This window comes from Lagopus muta, chromosome 6, assembly GCF_023343835.1.
Source record: "Lagopus muta isolate bLagMut1 chromosome 6, bLagMut1 primary, whole genome shotgun sequence".
NCBI lineage: Eukaryota > Metazoa > Chordata > Aves > Galliformes > Phasianidae > Lagopus > Lagopus muta.
This window is the reverse complement of record NC_064438.1, coordinates 11916124-11934529: the sequence shown is the minus strand read 5'-3', so window position 1 is coordinate 11934529 and position 18406 is coordinate 11916124. Positions and strand designations below refer to the sequence as shown.

At 37.6% G+C, this 18406-nt stretch overlaps 1 protein-coding gene across 5 annotated transcripts in view; it reads right to left on the bottom strand.

Moving 5' to 3' along the window:
- OTOG (otogelin) overlaps nt 1–15954 on the bottom strand; it is a 93314-nt gene extending 77360 nt beyond the window's left edge. For 4 of the 5 annotated variants that reach the window (XM_048948410.1, XM_048948415.1, XM_048948411.1 and 1 more), the window contains exons 1-13: nt 15851–15954; nt 15714–15774; nt 15578–15632; nt 14001–14091; nt 7557–7649; nt 7192–7346; nt 6713–6831; nt 6206–6411; nt 4210–4340; nt 3315–3421; nt 2355–2464; nt 1451–1576; nt 292–400 (exon numbers count right to left, since the gene is read on the bottom strand). In XM_048948410.1, the coding sequence (XP_048804367.1) occupies nt 292–400; nt 1451–1576; nt 2355–2464; nt 3315–3421; nt 4210–4340; nt 6206–6411; nt 6713–6831; nt 7192–7346; nt 7557–7649; nt 14001–14091; nt 15578–15632; nt 15714–15774; nt 15851–15902 (1415 nt within the window). In that variant the 5' untranslated portion in view covers nt 15903–15954. Of the gene's footprint in view, nt 1–291; nt 401–1450; nt 1577–2354; nt 2465–3314; nt 3422–4209; nt 4341–6205; nt 6412–6712; nt 6832–7191; nt 7347–7556; nt 7650–14000; nt 14092–15577; nt 15633–15713; nt 15775–15850 lie in introns of those variants that run through there. The other variant, XM_048948416.1, reaches the window with a different exon arrangement.
- Nucleotides 15955–18406: the final 2452 nt, after the last annotated feature.

Genomic DNA, 18406 nt, shown 5'->3' with positions numbered 1-18406 from the left:
TTTCCTACTAAAATTTTTAATTCCAGATCGCTTTTAGATTTTTTTTTTTCTTGAACTCTAAATATTCCCTTACTCTCTGCAATATCCATGATTTGCTCTTCTTCTCCATTAACAGATCTATAGTTTCTTTTATATGTCTGTTAATAGCAACTAGTTGTCTAGGGAACTACAGTTTTGTATGTAGAAAATGTAGTGATTTGTCAATTTTGTCCAATAGGCCTTAAGTGCCATCTCTCCCTCTCATAACAATGGAAGGATTAAGTTTACAGTATTAAAAGAAAAAGTACTAACCAATTATTACATTCCTCATAAACCACAGAACCTATCTCAAAAGAACTGCCATGGTAATCACAAGGACAGTCCATCGGCTTGACACACAATTCATTTTCATAAATTAAGCCTAGAAGAAGAAAAAGGAAGATTGAAATATTTATAAATATCAACAGACAACTGGGAGCAACAAATAGTCATATTCCATTGAATATAAAGTTGTAGGATATAAAGTTGTAGGCTATTTTGAAGTCATTTTATATTCTATTCCTAAATTGCTTGAGATGTATTAGTAGTGTGAATCAGTAGTGCTCAATAATGTGGAAAAAAAACCCATGCTGCTTTATTTGGTATACTTGACTTTTTTTGACAGCTGAATAAATCTTTGACTCTAAGGCACTGTTTGGTCCTTATTTTACTACAGCAGGGTTGTTGTTGTTGTTTTTTTTCGGAGGGGGGGAAGATGTAGAGGGAAGGGGCTGTTTTGTTTTTCAATTATTCAACTATTAGAGATCCAGAAACTAAAAGAGATTACTAGCCCATATAAGATGAAGCATGTGACAAAGATGATCACACTTAGAGCAGACAGGGTTCAAGGATCTATGGCATATCATTTTCTCTATAATGATCAGATAGAATTACATGCATAAGAAGTCAGTAAGAAGATGAAAACTAGACATAAAAATATCGAGTGCAGAGTTTTGCTATAGGCTGAATTACCAAATACCTTGCTTGCCAGAACCATACAACAGTAAATGTCTCAGTATAAAACTTGTTTCTAGCCTCATGAATGATTTCTACTCATGCTCGCATAAACACCTGAAACTGCAGACATCCTTTGTGAGGAAAAACATAAAATGAAACCAAGCAGCAACTGCAAGAATTGGGAGGCTGGCTCCACTATACATAAAATAATCACCAGAGCAAAGCACATTTTTTACTCAACTACAGAACTCTACACCTGGAATTTGGATCTGTGCTGAAAATACTCCTACTTGCTAGATTGAGGAAAAGCCTCCTGTCACCAAATGAGATAAACACAGTAAGTTACCCATACCCTCTTTGCATAGTGTTTATAAAGAATTATTATGAATGCTTTACAGGCCATGTAAACCTGGGGAAAGCAATCAGAAAATAAAGTAGCACCAGCTAATATATATCTGAGTAGCAAAACTATTACCATCTGGACAATAGCATCCATCAATGCAAGGAAGTTCACTGTCAATACACTGTGATTGCTGATGACATGAAGCAGGACAACAGTTGATGCACTCATTGTAGGTCAGTGGTTCAAGACAGGTAATCACTACAAAACAGAAAAGATAGAGAAACAAACAGCTCTTGGGCTACTGGCCCATGACATGAATAGATGCACACGCTGATTTCAGGTATTTACTCTTTGGTAAGTCAACCGAATATATTATCTGTACCAGTAATACAATGACTTTCTAACATGCAAACAGAATATTCATATATCCATACTCTGTCTATTGCAGGTGCATCAAGAAACAATAAATCTTAAATCACAGGACAAGTAGGACCTTTCTTACAACAAAGCTGTCAGATCAGCATAGCAAACAATAGAATATTCATTAACCAACATTGCTGGAAGCACATAGGAAATGTTTCGTTCATGGATGATAAAACAATATTGTTCTTGTTTTCCAGACGGACAAATTAAGACGATCTCTTTCAAATTTACTTCTTGTGATTTCTAACATAAAGACTTCAAGTGTAATTCAAATTGATTTTTAACAGTCATGATTTATTTTACATATCAGAAATCTATGAAGTCTTGGTCAATATTTGAAAGAGTAGCCCCATGAGAAAAACATTTCAATCCTACTGATTATCAGGGACTCTTTAAGGACTAAGCTTATAAAAACATACATAATATACTCACCACAGATTACGCATATAAAAAAAATTCCTAACTTGTACACAGCATTGGAGTCCATAGTTAGGCTTTCATAGTTATGCTTTCACTGATAACTATATTTGTTCATAATAGGAGGAAAGAAAGTAAATTGTGAAGAGCAATCAACTACTGTGCAGTATTTCCAAGTACTGAGATGTCTGCATACCACATGGCTGAAAGTGCCTCCTCCATCCATGAAGAGGTTTCCCTGCTTGGGCACATGCTCTGGCATATTCAGTTAATGCTCGACACCAAGTTGCATTATCAACTGCTGACCTTACAACAAACAAAAATTGTGATATTATTTTTGTCTTTCTTTCAATCTCATGACTGCTCCTACACTGCCTACTAGCACAGTTTGAGTTCACATTAATATAGCTTTAATGTGTTTACTGAAGAGGCTAAAAGCCTTAAATGGATATGTCATTCTACTATGCTTGAAGACAGAAGATCGATATATTGGAAACCTGACGTTAAATCCATTGAAGCCAGCAATACAGCAATAAAGAGAGATGTGAATACTGGTCTGGGTTTTTAGAAAAGAAACAGTATCCAACAGAACACTCAGAAGAAGGCATAAGATTTCCACCAGAGCATTGTCATGGTGCAAGAAATGGAAATAGTTTTCTGATCTGCCTTTTAAACAGCCAAAGCTGCTTTGAAATGAGATTTTTAAATGATAGCATAAACTCAAATATTTTGTGAGCATGCAGGTAATTAATTTCAAGTTTTGGTTCAATTAATGTTTACTGCTTAGGAATGCCCAATTAATCTATTCAAAATTACCTTTCATTAAGATTCAAAATACTAATGATGTCATATATTCAGCATGAAAATAAATGCCATATTCAAGGAAAGTTAAATTAATAAATTATGTTTATTATTACTAATAAACTAATAACTGGGTCTTGCCATCCTTACACCAAACAAACAATTCCACAGAAATCTGACAGTACAACTAGGAGTGAGAAAAGCAACGCATTCTAACTTCTTAAAAGAATTTCAGATAATCAGTACACAGAAAAGAGCCACATTACTGTTGTTACCAGTTAGTTAGAATTCACTCTCACAATAAAGGACAATGTTTCTCATAATTTTCAATATTCTCTCAAAAACATTCACTTACATGCAAAGATCACTGGTACAGCTTGCCATAAAAGGAAGAGGGCTCACATATTCGTGACATTGCTCAAATGGAGGATGTAGTAGAATATTACACAGAGCATATGCTCTCTGAAATTAGAGTTGTGAAAGTTTTAAAAAGTAAACCTAAGCAGAATAACATACTAAGCAAAAACAGAACAGACCTCTCTCAGGCTGACCAGGAATCCCTGTCATCAACTAGAAGCTACAGCTAGCAACGTAGTGCTCCACATGTCAGAGTATTGATAATATTGAAACTTTATACAAGGTCATAATAATGCTAATAATATATCCTTTCCCAGAAAAGGATAGATAGTATTGCAACTAAGCCTAGACAAAATGCAAGAGTCTTCATTTTATTCAAATTAAAAAATATAAGCTAACAGAAATAAGATGCCTCACATCACCATTAGTTTCAAAGTACTTCATTTCAGGGCTATAACTTCAAAGTAGTTCTCATTTGTAAGTAATATTTTGATGTGGTGAACCAAAGTGACAGAATTTGTTGGTTTTTTTTAATACTAGTAAATAAAACACGCTCTCACTCTATTTTCATATGCCTGCTTCTTATCCTTCTTAAAGGAAGTAATGGGAATCAGCTCTGGAACAAGCTTCTAGTTCACAACTTCTCACTAATTTAAGCCAAAATTCAAGCACTTATTTTGGCTGCTAACCGGACAGCATAATATCCCCAGATGAACAAATATTAAATTACAAACTTATACAGAAGATCAGCATAGCAAAAGAGAGGAATAAACTACATGCTGTTACAGCAGCCTTCTTAATCCACCTCTCCAAAGGAGAGTTAAGAATATTTAGAGTCAAATTCTTGTAAGAAATATAGACTATGGTAATAATCCTTTCATGAGAATCCAAACCTGTAAAGATTCATGGCTTTGAGTCAGGCAAGGTGGCTCATTGAGAAAAGAGTTATCCCACGTGGGTTGTCCTTGCGGAGGATTTTCCTGCCAACTCTCCACAAACTCTGTTATATCATCTGTCAGTTTTCCTAAACAAGACACACAGTCAATAGAGTGATTTGACAATGCTGTTATACTAAGAAAACATCTGAACAAGCATACTATCATGTTAACAAGAGACAAACAAATATTACTGTAGCAATTGGACAGAAAAATAAGATGGGAGGATTGATGCCACGGAAAAGTACAGTGGAAGAAGATTGCTTACCCATATCAGAAGATTCCAGGTTTGCAGGCAAAAGTTCCACCAGGGAAGGATCTCCTGACAGAGATCCTCCCCTAGTGGCAGTCAGCCTATAAGTGGGTCTAGGACAGGTGGAGCCAGGCTCTACCCCTCCCAGTCACACAGCTGAATTGCCTTCACCTGCACTCCCAGGGCTGCCTGGGTCCTTTCCCCAAGTGCTCAATGAGTGGTTCAGGCCATGACTCAATAGTTACCATACAACTACCTACAACAAGATGAATCAGGTCTAAGTCTGAAAACATACTGGTCCTTATAAGACACAGAAAGCCCTTTAAAAGGGAATATAGAGAAAAAGTTTTAGAAGGGCAGAAAGAGCCTAACTCAACAGGTGATCTAACAAGGAAGGACATTAGGGGAGTAGGACTGTGCCTACTGCCATCTTTGAATGAAAGCAGGAAAGAAATCTGTAATAATATGCATAGATCTAAAATGCTTCTAAACAGATAGCCTAAAACTCAAGCATAATAAGGCATTCCTGAGTCACTGCAAGGGTACAATATAATTATCTACATTATCTATGTAAACATCTACAATGCCTTTTCATGAGTAGATATGTCCAATGCCAGCTTTTAACTAGGTAAGAATGGTATAATCCAAAGAGATATGGTGACATTACTGCTCAAATTATCCATAAATGCATATCATGCCTTATCTGCGTTACTAATGCTCCTCAAGATATTCAGATAAAAGTAGTATGCAGTGCATCTACTTGTGTTACAATTGCAGCTTTATGCAACTGAGATACCATGAGGAAGTTGAGAGGGTAGGGAAATGTTTGATGGCAACGAGCACAACGAGCTATTGATCTTGGAATTAACTTAAAAGCTTTTTGATTTAGAGAGCTAACTGTTTAATGGGCTGATGCTTTACAAAATTGAGTGACATGCCTTAACAGCAAAAGGAAACATAAAATAAATTCTACTTTGATCTTTGAAATTGTATTCTAAAGAAATATCGTACTTTTAAAGAAGAGGAGTGAAGAGTTAAAGAGCCCAAAGCAACAATTTCCAGAAGTTTTGATTGCCTAGACTGAAATACTTTTTAAGTGGGCCTGTTTTTGTTTGTTTGTTTTTTTCCCCCTTGTTCTTTTTAGTTCATAGAGGTCTTTATTTACAATTTATTGAAAGCCAAGACTCTTCAAGTATCTGAAGTTGGCATCTAAGGGACTGGGACTCTGAGAATCACTGGTCACTTCTGAAAGTATTAGTATAAATGAAGTTTTGTATCAAATGGGAATTGGCAATCTTCATTATTTGCTAATTAAAATTATCTATTCAATTCTAATAGTAATACCTCAGGCTTCCATAGGTTCCTATGTAAAACTGCTTAGAACGCAGTGAACATTTAAAGGCACAATTGCATTTTTTAGGTCCCAGGAATCTGAAGTGCAAATACCACTGTAATTAGTGGAGTACTCCAGATTCTAGCTATGCTTTTTAAAAGCTCATAACCCTCCAGGCTCCCATTCATACTGAATTCAGTACTGTTCGTTGACAGTATCGTCAAGAAGTGCTTCCATACAACATTTTTCGTTTCAAAAAATGGTGCATTTAAATTCAATTAGCATTGCAATTGAAAACTAAACAAAGTAACAGTTACCTGGAAAAAAAAAAAATGTATTACACCACTGAAATTATTTTGAATACTCACCATAACTAGTTTCAAGATCATCCTGCAGGACAGCATTATTGTTCCCACACAGTCCATGTGTTTTGCCCAGGTACTCTGGTGCCATTTTGATATACACTGCAGATATACCATCCCAAGCCAGAGTAAAGGCATGCTGGTGCCTGACTAGAAAGTATCCAGCTAGTTTCTGGATGTGTAAGTTTCCAATAACAGAAGGCAACTGAAGTCTGTGAAGCAAGACAGGATTAAAAAACAAAACAAAACAACACACCTCAAATAAGGAATACCACTACTAGTTACTTGATGTAATGACTCTTGACATTACTACTGTTTAGTTAGATACCTCCACCCTCAGATACTACTCTGTATCTGCACTACTCCTCTAGCAGAGGAGGGCTGGTTACAGCTGTGGTATGAATTTATTTATTTCTTTTCTTTAAGCTATAAGTAATCTTGTTTATATCTTATTAAAACCATATCATGAAATTACAACTATTGTTACAGCCTCAGAAAGGTGAGTACCATTACCCAAATCCTTTATAGGTGACTTCACTGCTCATTTTTATTTGTTCATCTCCGGAAAAGAATAAACTAACAGACCGTTTGCAAGAGTATGGAGAAGAAAGGCATTCAGGATCATTATTCACCTGTAAAACAAAATTATTGTCAAAGTTAAGACTATAATTGAATTCTTCACAGTGCATATGATACACAACTAAAACTCACAATCCCACCTTCAGCGTGTGAAAAGAATTCCACTCTTCCCAAAAATCTGAGTACAATTAGCAGTCTTTACACAACAGCAGTTGGTTTAGAAAGTACAGACAACTGTTTTCTTACAGATCTCTATAATTTTTGCAAGATTAGCTGGTAGCATACATTATGTTAGAATTACATGTACATTCTATATCCCTCTATACTACCATCTCAAGTTATTTCTAATCTACTAAAATTATTGCATCAGCATGTTCAAAAATAGTAAAAGGGAATAGAAGTGCAATCCCTACCTGTATAGAAAAACTCTGCTCATCTAATTCAGTTTGTCTCACAAGTGCATATGTGGATTTCCCAGAAAAATAGTAATAGAGTCCATCGAAAGTTTCAAAGTGATATTGACCCCACGTTCTGCATATATGATCTCTTTCAGCACCTGTGTTGTACACTAATAAAAGGAGAGTCACTTGAGAAGTACTGCTGTCGTTTAGATTTAATCTGTATTGAAATGTAACATAGAGCAATACAGTACCACAGAAGGGAGAGGAAAGGAAAAATACCAGAAGATGAAGGAAACTTTAGGCAGAAGTAATTTTTGCATCTGTGGGTTCCCCACATGCAATTACACAGAAATCCATTCTGTTTCCTCCCAACACACCTGTCTGACATCTTGGTCCAGATGCATTAAATCGACTGCAGTTGCAGAGTTCCCTGTAGACACATTCACCTCCATTAAAACACGCAAATGAACCTGAGTTGAAAAACAAGGCACATCAAAAATAAATTACAATCTTCATTCTTACGACCCTGTTCTGTTACTGATCTTTACAGACAGACGATGTCTTGGCATTTAAATTCTGCATAAGCCCAAGAGAATGCCACAGGATCCCACAAGCAGGAAACATGCTGAAAAAAAACTCCATCTTAAGAAATACAACCAGATGCTATGAACGTATTACTCATTCAGAAGGACAAATCAAAATGGCTGTGGGTTCTGACATACTTCCTGTCCGTTCATATACTGAATAAATGAAGTGAACAGTTATTATAACACAAAACAGCTCAGTGCCCATATCCTTCTTTAAAAGAATGCTACAAATAATACTGGATGTGTAAGCTCTGCCACAGACATATAGATCTTGAAATCCCAGCTATACATCTTTCAACTGTCTGCTCTCCTTCCATGCCATAAGTTCTAAGCTTCTTGCTACCAAGTTTAGACATTATAATCAAATGCTATTCTCACTCTTACAATATAATCACTTATTTTTCTAACATTTGACCTTCTAAAATTTAAGTCTACTTGGGAAAGCATTTGTATTTTAATAATTGCCTACTTTGCAAAAAAAAATCTAGTAAGTTCTGTTGTTCAGAGAAAACATTATTTGTAGTGTACGAATAAATATACTAATATGTAAAGACAGAAACTAAGCACGCAAGTTAAGAAGAAATTATTTCAGATAGAGAAGGCAGTTTAATCCTTTTTATTTCCTTTGCCTTTAAAAATACATTTGTCTTGAAAAATAAAACATGTATTGCTTAAGTGCTGTTCTGAAAAGCAGAATTTAAAGAAAAGGACCTTTTCTTCCATTTTGGTAAAACCCTGACATATGAAATGTGTTAACATTAGTTCACACACAGAAGCCCTAACGCACCTAGATTACCCCTTAAGCTTTTGAGAAATAGTAATTAAATGTGGTTTGAGGCTTTGTCAATGCAGGCAAAGCTGATTTCTGAAAAATCTATACAAACTGCAATTTATTTAAACAAAATACACTGTTTTATGATTTGATGGGTCACACCATCTTCAGGTTTTATTCTCAATGCTGACATTCATTAAACATGCATGGAAAATCTAAATATCAAAAGTAGATTCTAAACCGTTTTATAGAATGGTTGGAATGTTTTTCCATAAACTAATTGTTTAATTCCATAAAGCTAACAAATGCATCCAAACAGGTCAAGAGCTAAACACTGACAACCTACTGCTGCTGAACAGATGCTGAATTCCTCACTCCAGTAAGACCAATGCAACTTTTGTTTCATTTCTAGAATCTCACTTTATTGATGTATTATCAATAGTAATTTTCTAATCAACATATTTTAAGAGCAAATATTTAGTTTGCTTTACCTGCACTAGAGAACATTAAAGGAACCAGGAAGCCATACTTAAAAGCTTTGAACTCACTAAATTTGAAAGATAGTATCCTGTAAAAATAACCAAACTTCTAACAAGGCTCAGAAACAGTATTTTTGACAAGAACATCCAACATTTTAACAAAACATTATAAACTCCAGTTTCATTCTAATCTCCTAAATTAGCTTGTGCAAGTTTGTCAGTACACTATTGGTGTTCCCTATGGCAATTTTTATTTGCAGAAACTGCTGAGCTGGAATGCTTCCCCTGCCTGGCCAGCTTGAGCAAGTTCATGCACTAATGCAAGCACCATGTAGAAAGGTCCCTACTGAGCCACCTCATTTACATCCTCACAGTGATCAATCTTGTCACTAATACAATAACCTTATCCCTCTTGTCAAGAAGGGCAGAATAGCTCTTTCATCTTGAGTGTTGTGAGACCTGTGTAATCAGAGCTCAGGCCTCTGTTCTTGGCTTCTCTAAGACTATACCGTCTTGCCTGTCAAGCTACAATAATCTGCAATTAGACTGCAAGTCATGTTCCTGTTTGCTGTAGACAAAGTTGCTCCCTTTTGATGTTTCAGGTTGAACGATTCCCCTTTAAGCATGGCTCAGGTAACCTGCCTGAAGCTGCATTTATTTCAATTGTGGACATAGTCAGCTGATCTGTCAGCAGCAAGTTCATAGTCAGTAGCTGGGAAACAAGCTGCTTGCTTCCTTTTAGAAAGAAATCAACTCCCAGTTAGAAGTCAGTTAATTCAGTTTGAAGAGTGTTTTCTTCTTTACGAAGCCCTCTTTTATTTCCACAAATGTGATTCTAAGAAAACACGATAAACTGAGCTGTTGTGCCTGCTCATATCCCTTTCTACATTACTGCAGGGCATCTTTCCACAGCATGGAAAATTTGTGTGCAAAGCCAAAGTAATTTTTCGTTAGGTAATCAGAAGAATACAGAGTTAATTCCAATTACATTCAATGATCTTACTACAACAGTATAGGCTCCTTTAATCAGGAACTCAGAACATCTATTTCTGTTCAATTAACATTGAAAAAATTCCTCAGCTACCAAGAATAAACATCCCATAACAAAAGGTTAACATAGATCTCTGTCATGAAAGGAATGTATGCACTCTACCCTTACACTCTGCAGGTCATCCTGATAACATAACCATCATCATCACAAAGCCAAGTGTCAGAAACTCCTTTATTAAAGAAGGTGAAGATTTAGAACCATCTTACAGAGAAGGTCTGAGTTCTCTGCTCCTCTTATTCTCTCATTAAGCCTAAACATCTCTTAACTACTGAAGAGGCTGCACTCCAACCCGGTATGGACTAGTATGTTAAATAAGATCACTACAGCTCTTCAGACACCATAACCCAGTCTGTTTGCACTTTGTTGTAAATGTTTCCTCACAATCAGTGTCCAAGAGTCAGAGGTGGCTGTTTTTGTTCTGAGTAGAGATGCTTGAACAACATCATGCAGACTTGACAAAAGGATGTTATAAAATCCCTTTTGAAATACACTGTAATCCCATCCAACTCTGGCTGGCTTCTCAAGTGTTCAACACCTGGGCTCTAACTATAAATCTTGCCGATTTTGTATGGCAACTGGTCAAAGAGATCTTGCATCTTTGTACATAAATGTACTTCAGAATATCACAACATTTTGTATTCAGTTAGAGAATCAGTATGGCAATAAGGCATAATAAACTACATAGCATCTAAGGTATGAACCTATTCTGTTGTTGGCCAAGTACAAGTTTGGGTTCCCTCACCCAAAGTTTGTTCTTCAAATTTGTTCACATACTTAGAAGAAAAAAGTTCAGCTTTAATAATTCATATGATATAAGGTCCATCAGAAGAAAGCAGGATACAGGCATTAAAGGACAGCAGTCCTCCTGCAGTCCCACAAAGAGCTGAATGCAAAGGAAGCCATTATCTTAATCTCATATGAAAGTTAAAATAATAAGCCAAGAAGACACTCAAAAGTTTAAACAAATGTAAAAGCAAGCATTCAAGAACATGTCTGACATTCGCATTACCATGCATATCAGTTTCAGGGTGCTTTATTTTTAATCAAGTCAGTCCAATCGCTCCAGCAACTTAACAGTAATACACCATTATCATCAATACACCATCAATGCTTGAAAGCTTTTTTGATTGATGTAGACTTTTCATTTAGGTATTTTTCTACAAAGCATTAGAATGCAGAATTCTAATACTTACAAGCTCCTGTTACTGTTATTTCCAAGACACAGCACACACACAAAAAAATTACAAATCACTGAAGGCAGGCTTGCTTTCAGGGTGTTCAGGTTAAGATTCACTTGGGTAGAAAAGTTAAGCATGGAAGATTTATTTGGAGGAGATCTGGAAGTGAATAAGTTTCATCTAAGCTATTAAAAAGTTTCAAGCAAATGTAGACAATTGACCTGAAAATTATCAAAGCACTAAAAAGATTCTTTACTTCAAAAGCAGCAAATTTTATTCTGAAATGGAAAAGTAAAATGAAAGAAAACCATGGCATTTTGAAATCAGACTTTGCAAGAAGCATCAACCAGGCTACTTTCATTTCATAAGAGTAGGAAGAATGCTTAGAATATTAGACTATATACAATATAATATATAGAATATTAACTGTTTATATCCTCAAAAGTTTGCTTTTATTAAGAGCATAATTTCCACTGCATACTTTCCCAAGAGTGCTTTCAGATATCACTTTAACTATGGGAGAACTAACACAACTACTATTATTTGCATTATCTTTTAACCTTCAGCATAATAATAGTCTTTCAAAGAATCTGTTAGTAATGGCACAAGTCTACTGAAACAGTCTTTAGCGGGCTGCAATGCAACCTTTAAATGAGGACAAAGACCTCATTACTTCAGGATGCAAAACTTTTTCCTGAGATGAATGAGATGTTATTTTTTAACACTTCACTCACAGCTTTCCAGTTAACTGCAGATTTTCTGCTATCCACCATCACGACACATACACTGTAAGCATCTAGCAGAATCTACATAAATCTCCAACGTGGCCTCCTTCAGCATTTCAACACAGAAGTGTTTGAAGTATTTAACTTGTTAGGAATTTTCAGCAATAGTTTGGAAGTTACTTTCAGAGATAATTAGTTTTGTCACTTCAAGTTCTTAACATGCTGACCAGTTGTTTTTGTTTGGTTGGTTTTGTTTGTACATTTTGAGGTGTGTGTGCACATGCCTGTGTGTGTTTTGTTCGGTTGAGTTTCTTAGTTCATGGCATAGAATTAAAAACAGATGTGCAGAAGGTAGCTGTAGCTTAAAGAGCTATGGACAGTTAACTGCTGTCAATTGTGATTTGTGATTAACTGCAATCAATTATTGTGATTAATATCTAAAACCAAAACCTATATTCCCCAGTGACAAGAAACTAAGCCAACAATTCACCTCTTGATACTTACCTATACCTTTTGCTGTTGTTGTTCCATTGACTTAAGACACTATATTGCTTCCTAAACTGCACATACTTGAGTAATAGAACACAATAGTGAAGACACTTACTGCACACATCACATAAAGAGTTCATATCAAACATGTTTGGTTTTATCTATGCAGACATTTGTAGGAAGAAAAATACTACTGTAACAATGAACGACTGCAACAGTCAGTGTGAAATATGTCTGTAATAGTCAGTTTTGAAAAACATCTCCAACACATCTAGAGAGACAGCGCTAAACTAGGAGAAAGAAGTTGACAGCTTCCTTTTCTGGCTTAAAAAATAATAATAAAAAGGTTTGAGTATTTTATATATCCTCAGATTGGCGCAAAGCGAAACCCATGGACAGAACAACAGCAACTTGCATCTCCCTCCAGATAGAGAGGGCTGAAAAAAAACTTCAAGTGTTTAGAAAATTTTATCTAAACTCTTTCAGAAAATAGGGTTTTCTTTTGCTTTGTTTTGTTTTTCATATGTGCCTATCACAAACAGGCAACAGTGGATTCTATTTCCCACAGGGGGTTCACTGGGATTTTAGAAGGACACTTCTGAGTCTAGATATTGAACTTGCTACAAAGAGGAGAAAAATATTCCACCTGCAAGTATAGATAGTGATTTTTTTTTAAAGCATGTCTCCAACAACTTTACACTGCTAAAGCAAGGACAACAAAAATAGAAAGCTTTTATGAAATGTTTGACCAGTAGAAATGCATTATAGAGAAATAAAACAGTCCTACCAGTACCTGTAGGAGGCCTACAGGAAAACTGTGGAGGGACTTTTTATAAGGGCAATTAGCAACAACAGCACAAGGGGAAATAACTTTAAACTGGAAGAGAATAGATTTAGACTAGATATTAGGAAGAAATTCTTTACTGTGAGGGTGATGAGATGCTGGAACAGGTTGCCCAGAGAAGTTGAACTGACCCCTCCCTGGAGGCATTCAAGACCATGCTGAGTGGCCTGTAGCAGGGATTTGGATAGATGGTCCTACAGCTCCCTGCCAACCAAAACCTTTCTATGATTCTAGGAGGTTCATTCTATAGCATCTACAGAGGGCAATGAAACAATTATTTGCCATAACTACATCCTCTTTTAAAAGCTCAGACATGATGAGTTAGCTTGAAACACTTTCATTCTCCACTCTAGATTTCTTCTTTGCTTTAGTACTAGGCCTACTGCGAAGTGATTGATCTCATGATCTTTCTGCAATAGTTCTATTCAAGTAGGACCATGACTCTTAACCCTTTCAGTCACTTTCTCTGAAGCAGAACATAAAATTCATTTGTGCCATTAAAAAAATTCACTTAGCAAGAAACACAGTGAACTAAATTCTGCATTACAATCACAGCAGTAATAAATTTCTCAGGATAATTTTGTAGCACCAACTTATATATTAATTATTATTATTAACCCTTCATAGCAATAATTAAATTGTGCAGAATATCAGGGACAAATGAAGTTATTTCCATGAAAAAAAAGTTCAACTTACTGGATGATCCACATTTCATACTGTGAAGTCTTCTGTTCTGAGGCAACGATACTGTAGCAGCTGAAGCATTATGAACTGTCATTCCAGACTCCTTTAAGGAAGAAGAAAGCTATTTAAGCTGCTAAAGCCAAGAGTGGCAAAAACTCTTCCCAATCTCTCCACGAATTTACCAATTTTATAAACCTCACTCTTCATATTTAATTTACTAAAAATTTATCAAAAAACCATTACTGCATATTAAAATGTATCATCACTCCAATGTCTCCAGTAAACTACTATTAGTAGGCACAGGATAGGCAAAATAGGCACAAAGAGAGCAAATAGATTTTCAGCCTGTTAACTAAAATACCCAAAACTCATACCTACATACTTTCTTGCATACCCTATCCCATACTCTTACCCTCCCCATCAACTCTTAACTGCCTCTAGACTATCATGTAATTCACAGAATAACAATTAGCTACAGCTTAGAATAATTAGCATGACTATGTTAAAAACACATCCCTTATCTTCACAATAACCTACCTTTGTTCTAGCATAGCCTGCATCCAAGGTAACTAACATGTTTCTCAAGTCAATGTGCACATTTCTATCCTCATAAGCCTAAAACTTGTCATCATAAGTTTCTCCCTTATTATAAATGCATTTACTTTCATTTATATAGCTTATTTACTACAGTAAAACAAACACTACAGGCATTCCTATTTCAAGCCTTCATCTATTCCACCATGGAATTTTGAAGATTGAAGAACTGCAGCTGCATCATTACAATGGTTATATAAGTAACTACTATGCCACTGAAGTAAAGTACAGTTTTCATCAAAGTAAATTCAATAATAAACATGTCACTCAGTAAAATAGGATAACATTATCTACCTCTTATTGTGCACAAAGCGATAGAAATAACAATAAACATGCCCAAATCCCACCAGGAACACCAACAGCAGCATCTATGGGGTTTTAGCTAAGGATACAATCATGTTTATCATGTTTATTTGGTTTTCTCAGTCCTGTGAAGGTTTCTATAAAGCATTTGTAAAACAGCAAGTGCTTTCCATGCCCTAGATATCTATTGACACATCTAACTGAAAACTGACATTAAGAGCTACGTCTCTGTGAACATAAACCCCACAGAGAGTGTAAGAACAACCTTAGCATTGCTGTACCTCTTTCTTTTAAGACAGCTTATTAAAAGGGAGAACATGTAAAAATGGTTTGTTCTACCTCATATTCTTGATTAAGAAAAGAAACGTATGTATTTTTTTCCTATTTCTCCTGCAAATATTTCTTACAGAAGAAGTGTTAAAAGCCCCGGAAGCCACCACAGAAGGAAATGAAGCTTATTTCTGTACAATGACCCCCTGGGGGGAGCCTCAGTCCCCAAGCACCTGGTGTTACCAGTGCCTAAAGCTGTGACCCCATAGCAGCCCCACCTCATACCTCCACCAGACACGCAGGACGAGGCATCACCTCGTGCCACGAAGGACCCACCGCTGCCCCATTCACCCTTCGTGGGGCATCACACCATGGTCCAAAGGGATGAGCGCAGACCCCCCACTCTCTCCCGCTCTCCCTACCTGCATGGCCGCACCGAGGCTGTCCTCTCTCCAAGGTCCCGCGGCGTTGCTTGGGCTGCGGGCAGAACACGGCAGGGTTTGATCGGCTCGGGCAGCCCATCTCGCAGGAACCCCGCTCCACCCCGGCTGCTCTTACCTGTGGATGGGGAAGTCGTCACCAACGGGAGTCTTCGCACTAGCACCGCGCGGAGACCAAGCTGCAAAGCAAAAGCACCAGGTTAACGGCGGTCAGACCACTTTGTCGTGCCATGCTAACCCAAGTTAGGAGCTCACCCGGCGGCAGCCCGGCGCACAGCAGCGCCCCAAGGAACAGCCTAGCCTCCATGCGGACAGGCAGTGATGTTCTGAGAAGCAACAGCCCCTCACACCGACCGCTACTTAAGCTCACTCCGCCCTCCCAGGCGCAGCAGCCGGAGGGGTATAAGTGGCCTCCCGCCCTCCGCCCCAGCCCTTCCCTGAGCCCCCACCCCAGTCACCACCCCTCATCGCGCAGCCCTGCATCTGCTGCAGGTGAGGGGCACGCGCAGCGCCTCGGCTGCCCGCATTTCCTGCGCAGCGATGGGGTTGTGTATCTGAGCTCTATGCTATAACGCCTGTGTTGCTGGGTCTTGCCCTACTGCTGCTGGCTATGCACGGCTCCCGGCACCGGCTGCTGGCACAGGGGTTGTCAGTGCCTCGTGAGCTGAAGGCTCGAGGCTGCTTGCTGGAGCGACTGACAGAACTCTGTTAACAACAACAGTCGTGCTGGTGCAGAATGCAGCGTGCAGCTGATGTGTAGTGATTATTTCTGCAGCTTCTCACAGCTGCACACTCAGTCTTGAATTTAGAGCTTTTTTTCTTTTCTCTTCTGCTCTTTCTACCTTCCCTACCCTCTTTTTTTCACCCCTTTTCTCTCTTCCTCTCTCTGTTGCCTTTTTTTAATTATTATTTTTTTTTCTGTGCTTTTCCCTCTCCCATCTGCTGCTGCCTTTCCCCCAGTCATTTTGCAGGTGCACATATCCTATAACAGCAGCTTTAGAAGCTGCCCACACCGGGTGAGAAACTGCCTCGAATGAAAAGGGGCCTTTTCTGCCTGCTTTGGGAAGTCTGTTAACAGAAAGTCATTAAAAAGGTCTCTTTTCTGCCTTTGTAATTTGTCCCTGAGGATTGTATTTCTTGCTGCAACAAGTGTTTCATTTCTAATGAAATGATGGAAAACCAGTGATGTTTTCACCGAGGATTCTGTTCTCTCCTGTAAAAGTTAGAGGAAGAATGTGTATGAGAGATGAAAAGAGGAGACAGAAAAGATCCTTTTCTAAATAACCTCAAACAGAGTTTTGCAGTTGTTTTCTGCCCACGGCGCAGAGCCCTTCTCCTCTGGGCACACCACACACTTGGCTTTGGTGTGCTTTCTCTGTTCCTGACCATGTTAATGGAAGTGGAGAGAGTTCATCAAAAGTATGTTTGTGCAACAAAAGTGCAAAAAACATTGCAAAAAAATGTTTGCACAACAAACATTTTAATGCATTTCTTTGCTTTGCAAATGGGCTTGACCATTTTATTCATCTTTCCTTAATGCCACATGTAAAAATAATAACTGGAATGAGCTTAAAGCTGATTTAGGCATAATTTGATTTCCCAACATGAAAGATTTCATTACCAAAACTAATAAGCAGTCAAAATTATACCATCTTTTAATCTGGCCTATTTGAAGTAATGAATGATTCAGAACTACCTCACAAATCTCAGAACTATCTCATTATTAAGCTCGCTGTTTTGGAGCAGGGATTTTACAGAAATTATTCTTTCATCAGCTGAAAATTAGGGTTAAAAAGTCAATTTCTTTCAAATACACATAATCTTCAGCTGACAAAAGATCCATTTCTGTGAAGTCCTCTCGTAGTGATTGACAGACATCACTGACATAGAGTTCAATGTAAAACTGAAGGACGCGTACAAAGTAAGGAATGTCCTTTAAAGTTGTGCATCTCCTTCCTACTGTTGGCAAATACAAAACAATTTTATTTTACTTATGCAGGGATGAAATTATTTCACAATGTGTAAAATGCTCGGTTAGAACAGCTTTTCAGCACAGTGTGGTATTGCAGCTTACCGTAGGCAGAAGACAAGTGATTTGTCTATTTGTTGTGCTACTAAGAGAAGTTTGTTTTCTGAAAGCTCTCTGTGTTTGTACACAGGTTGGCAGTGCATTCCTCCTTCTTGTTCCTGACACCTATGTGCAAAGCAGGCAGTGGACCTACCACTGAAATGTGCCTACACAGCAAAAAGGGGCAGGAGCAATTTCCAAGGGAGCTGGTGTCACTTAACACAAATAATATATTTGTTATATGGTTTGTATTTGGCTGCTTGGATTTTTTTATTATTTTTATCATGCCTTTCTATACATCTCGACAGGTTCCCACAGTCAGGGAAGCTTCCAGTGCTTAAGTAACATTCCCTATGGAGCTAGGGAGGTAAAACTCATTCTGCTGTGAGGCTCAAGGACATGGGGCAGCTGCTCCCCTGCACTTCTGCTAGCCTTCATTGTAGAAGTCTTTATTATCAGGTACTAGATCAGGGAAGGTAGGAGGAGCAGGAGCCCAGGACAAAATGACCTACAAGAGATTAGTGTGAAAGAGCTTCCCTTTCAGGTGCTTTGAGCTTGATTCCTATCCAGTCACTCATTGTAGGCACTTCATGCTACCGATGTAAGCAGTGGTGTTTACTTTCATACGAAAACCTGTTGGCAATGAAGTCAGACTTGAACACCCAACTACGGTACAACACAATCACACAGTTCACCTAAATATGTATTACATATATTTCAGTAGAATAATTCACTGAAACAAA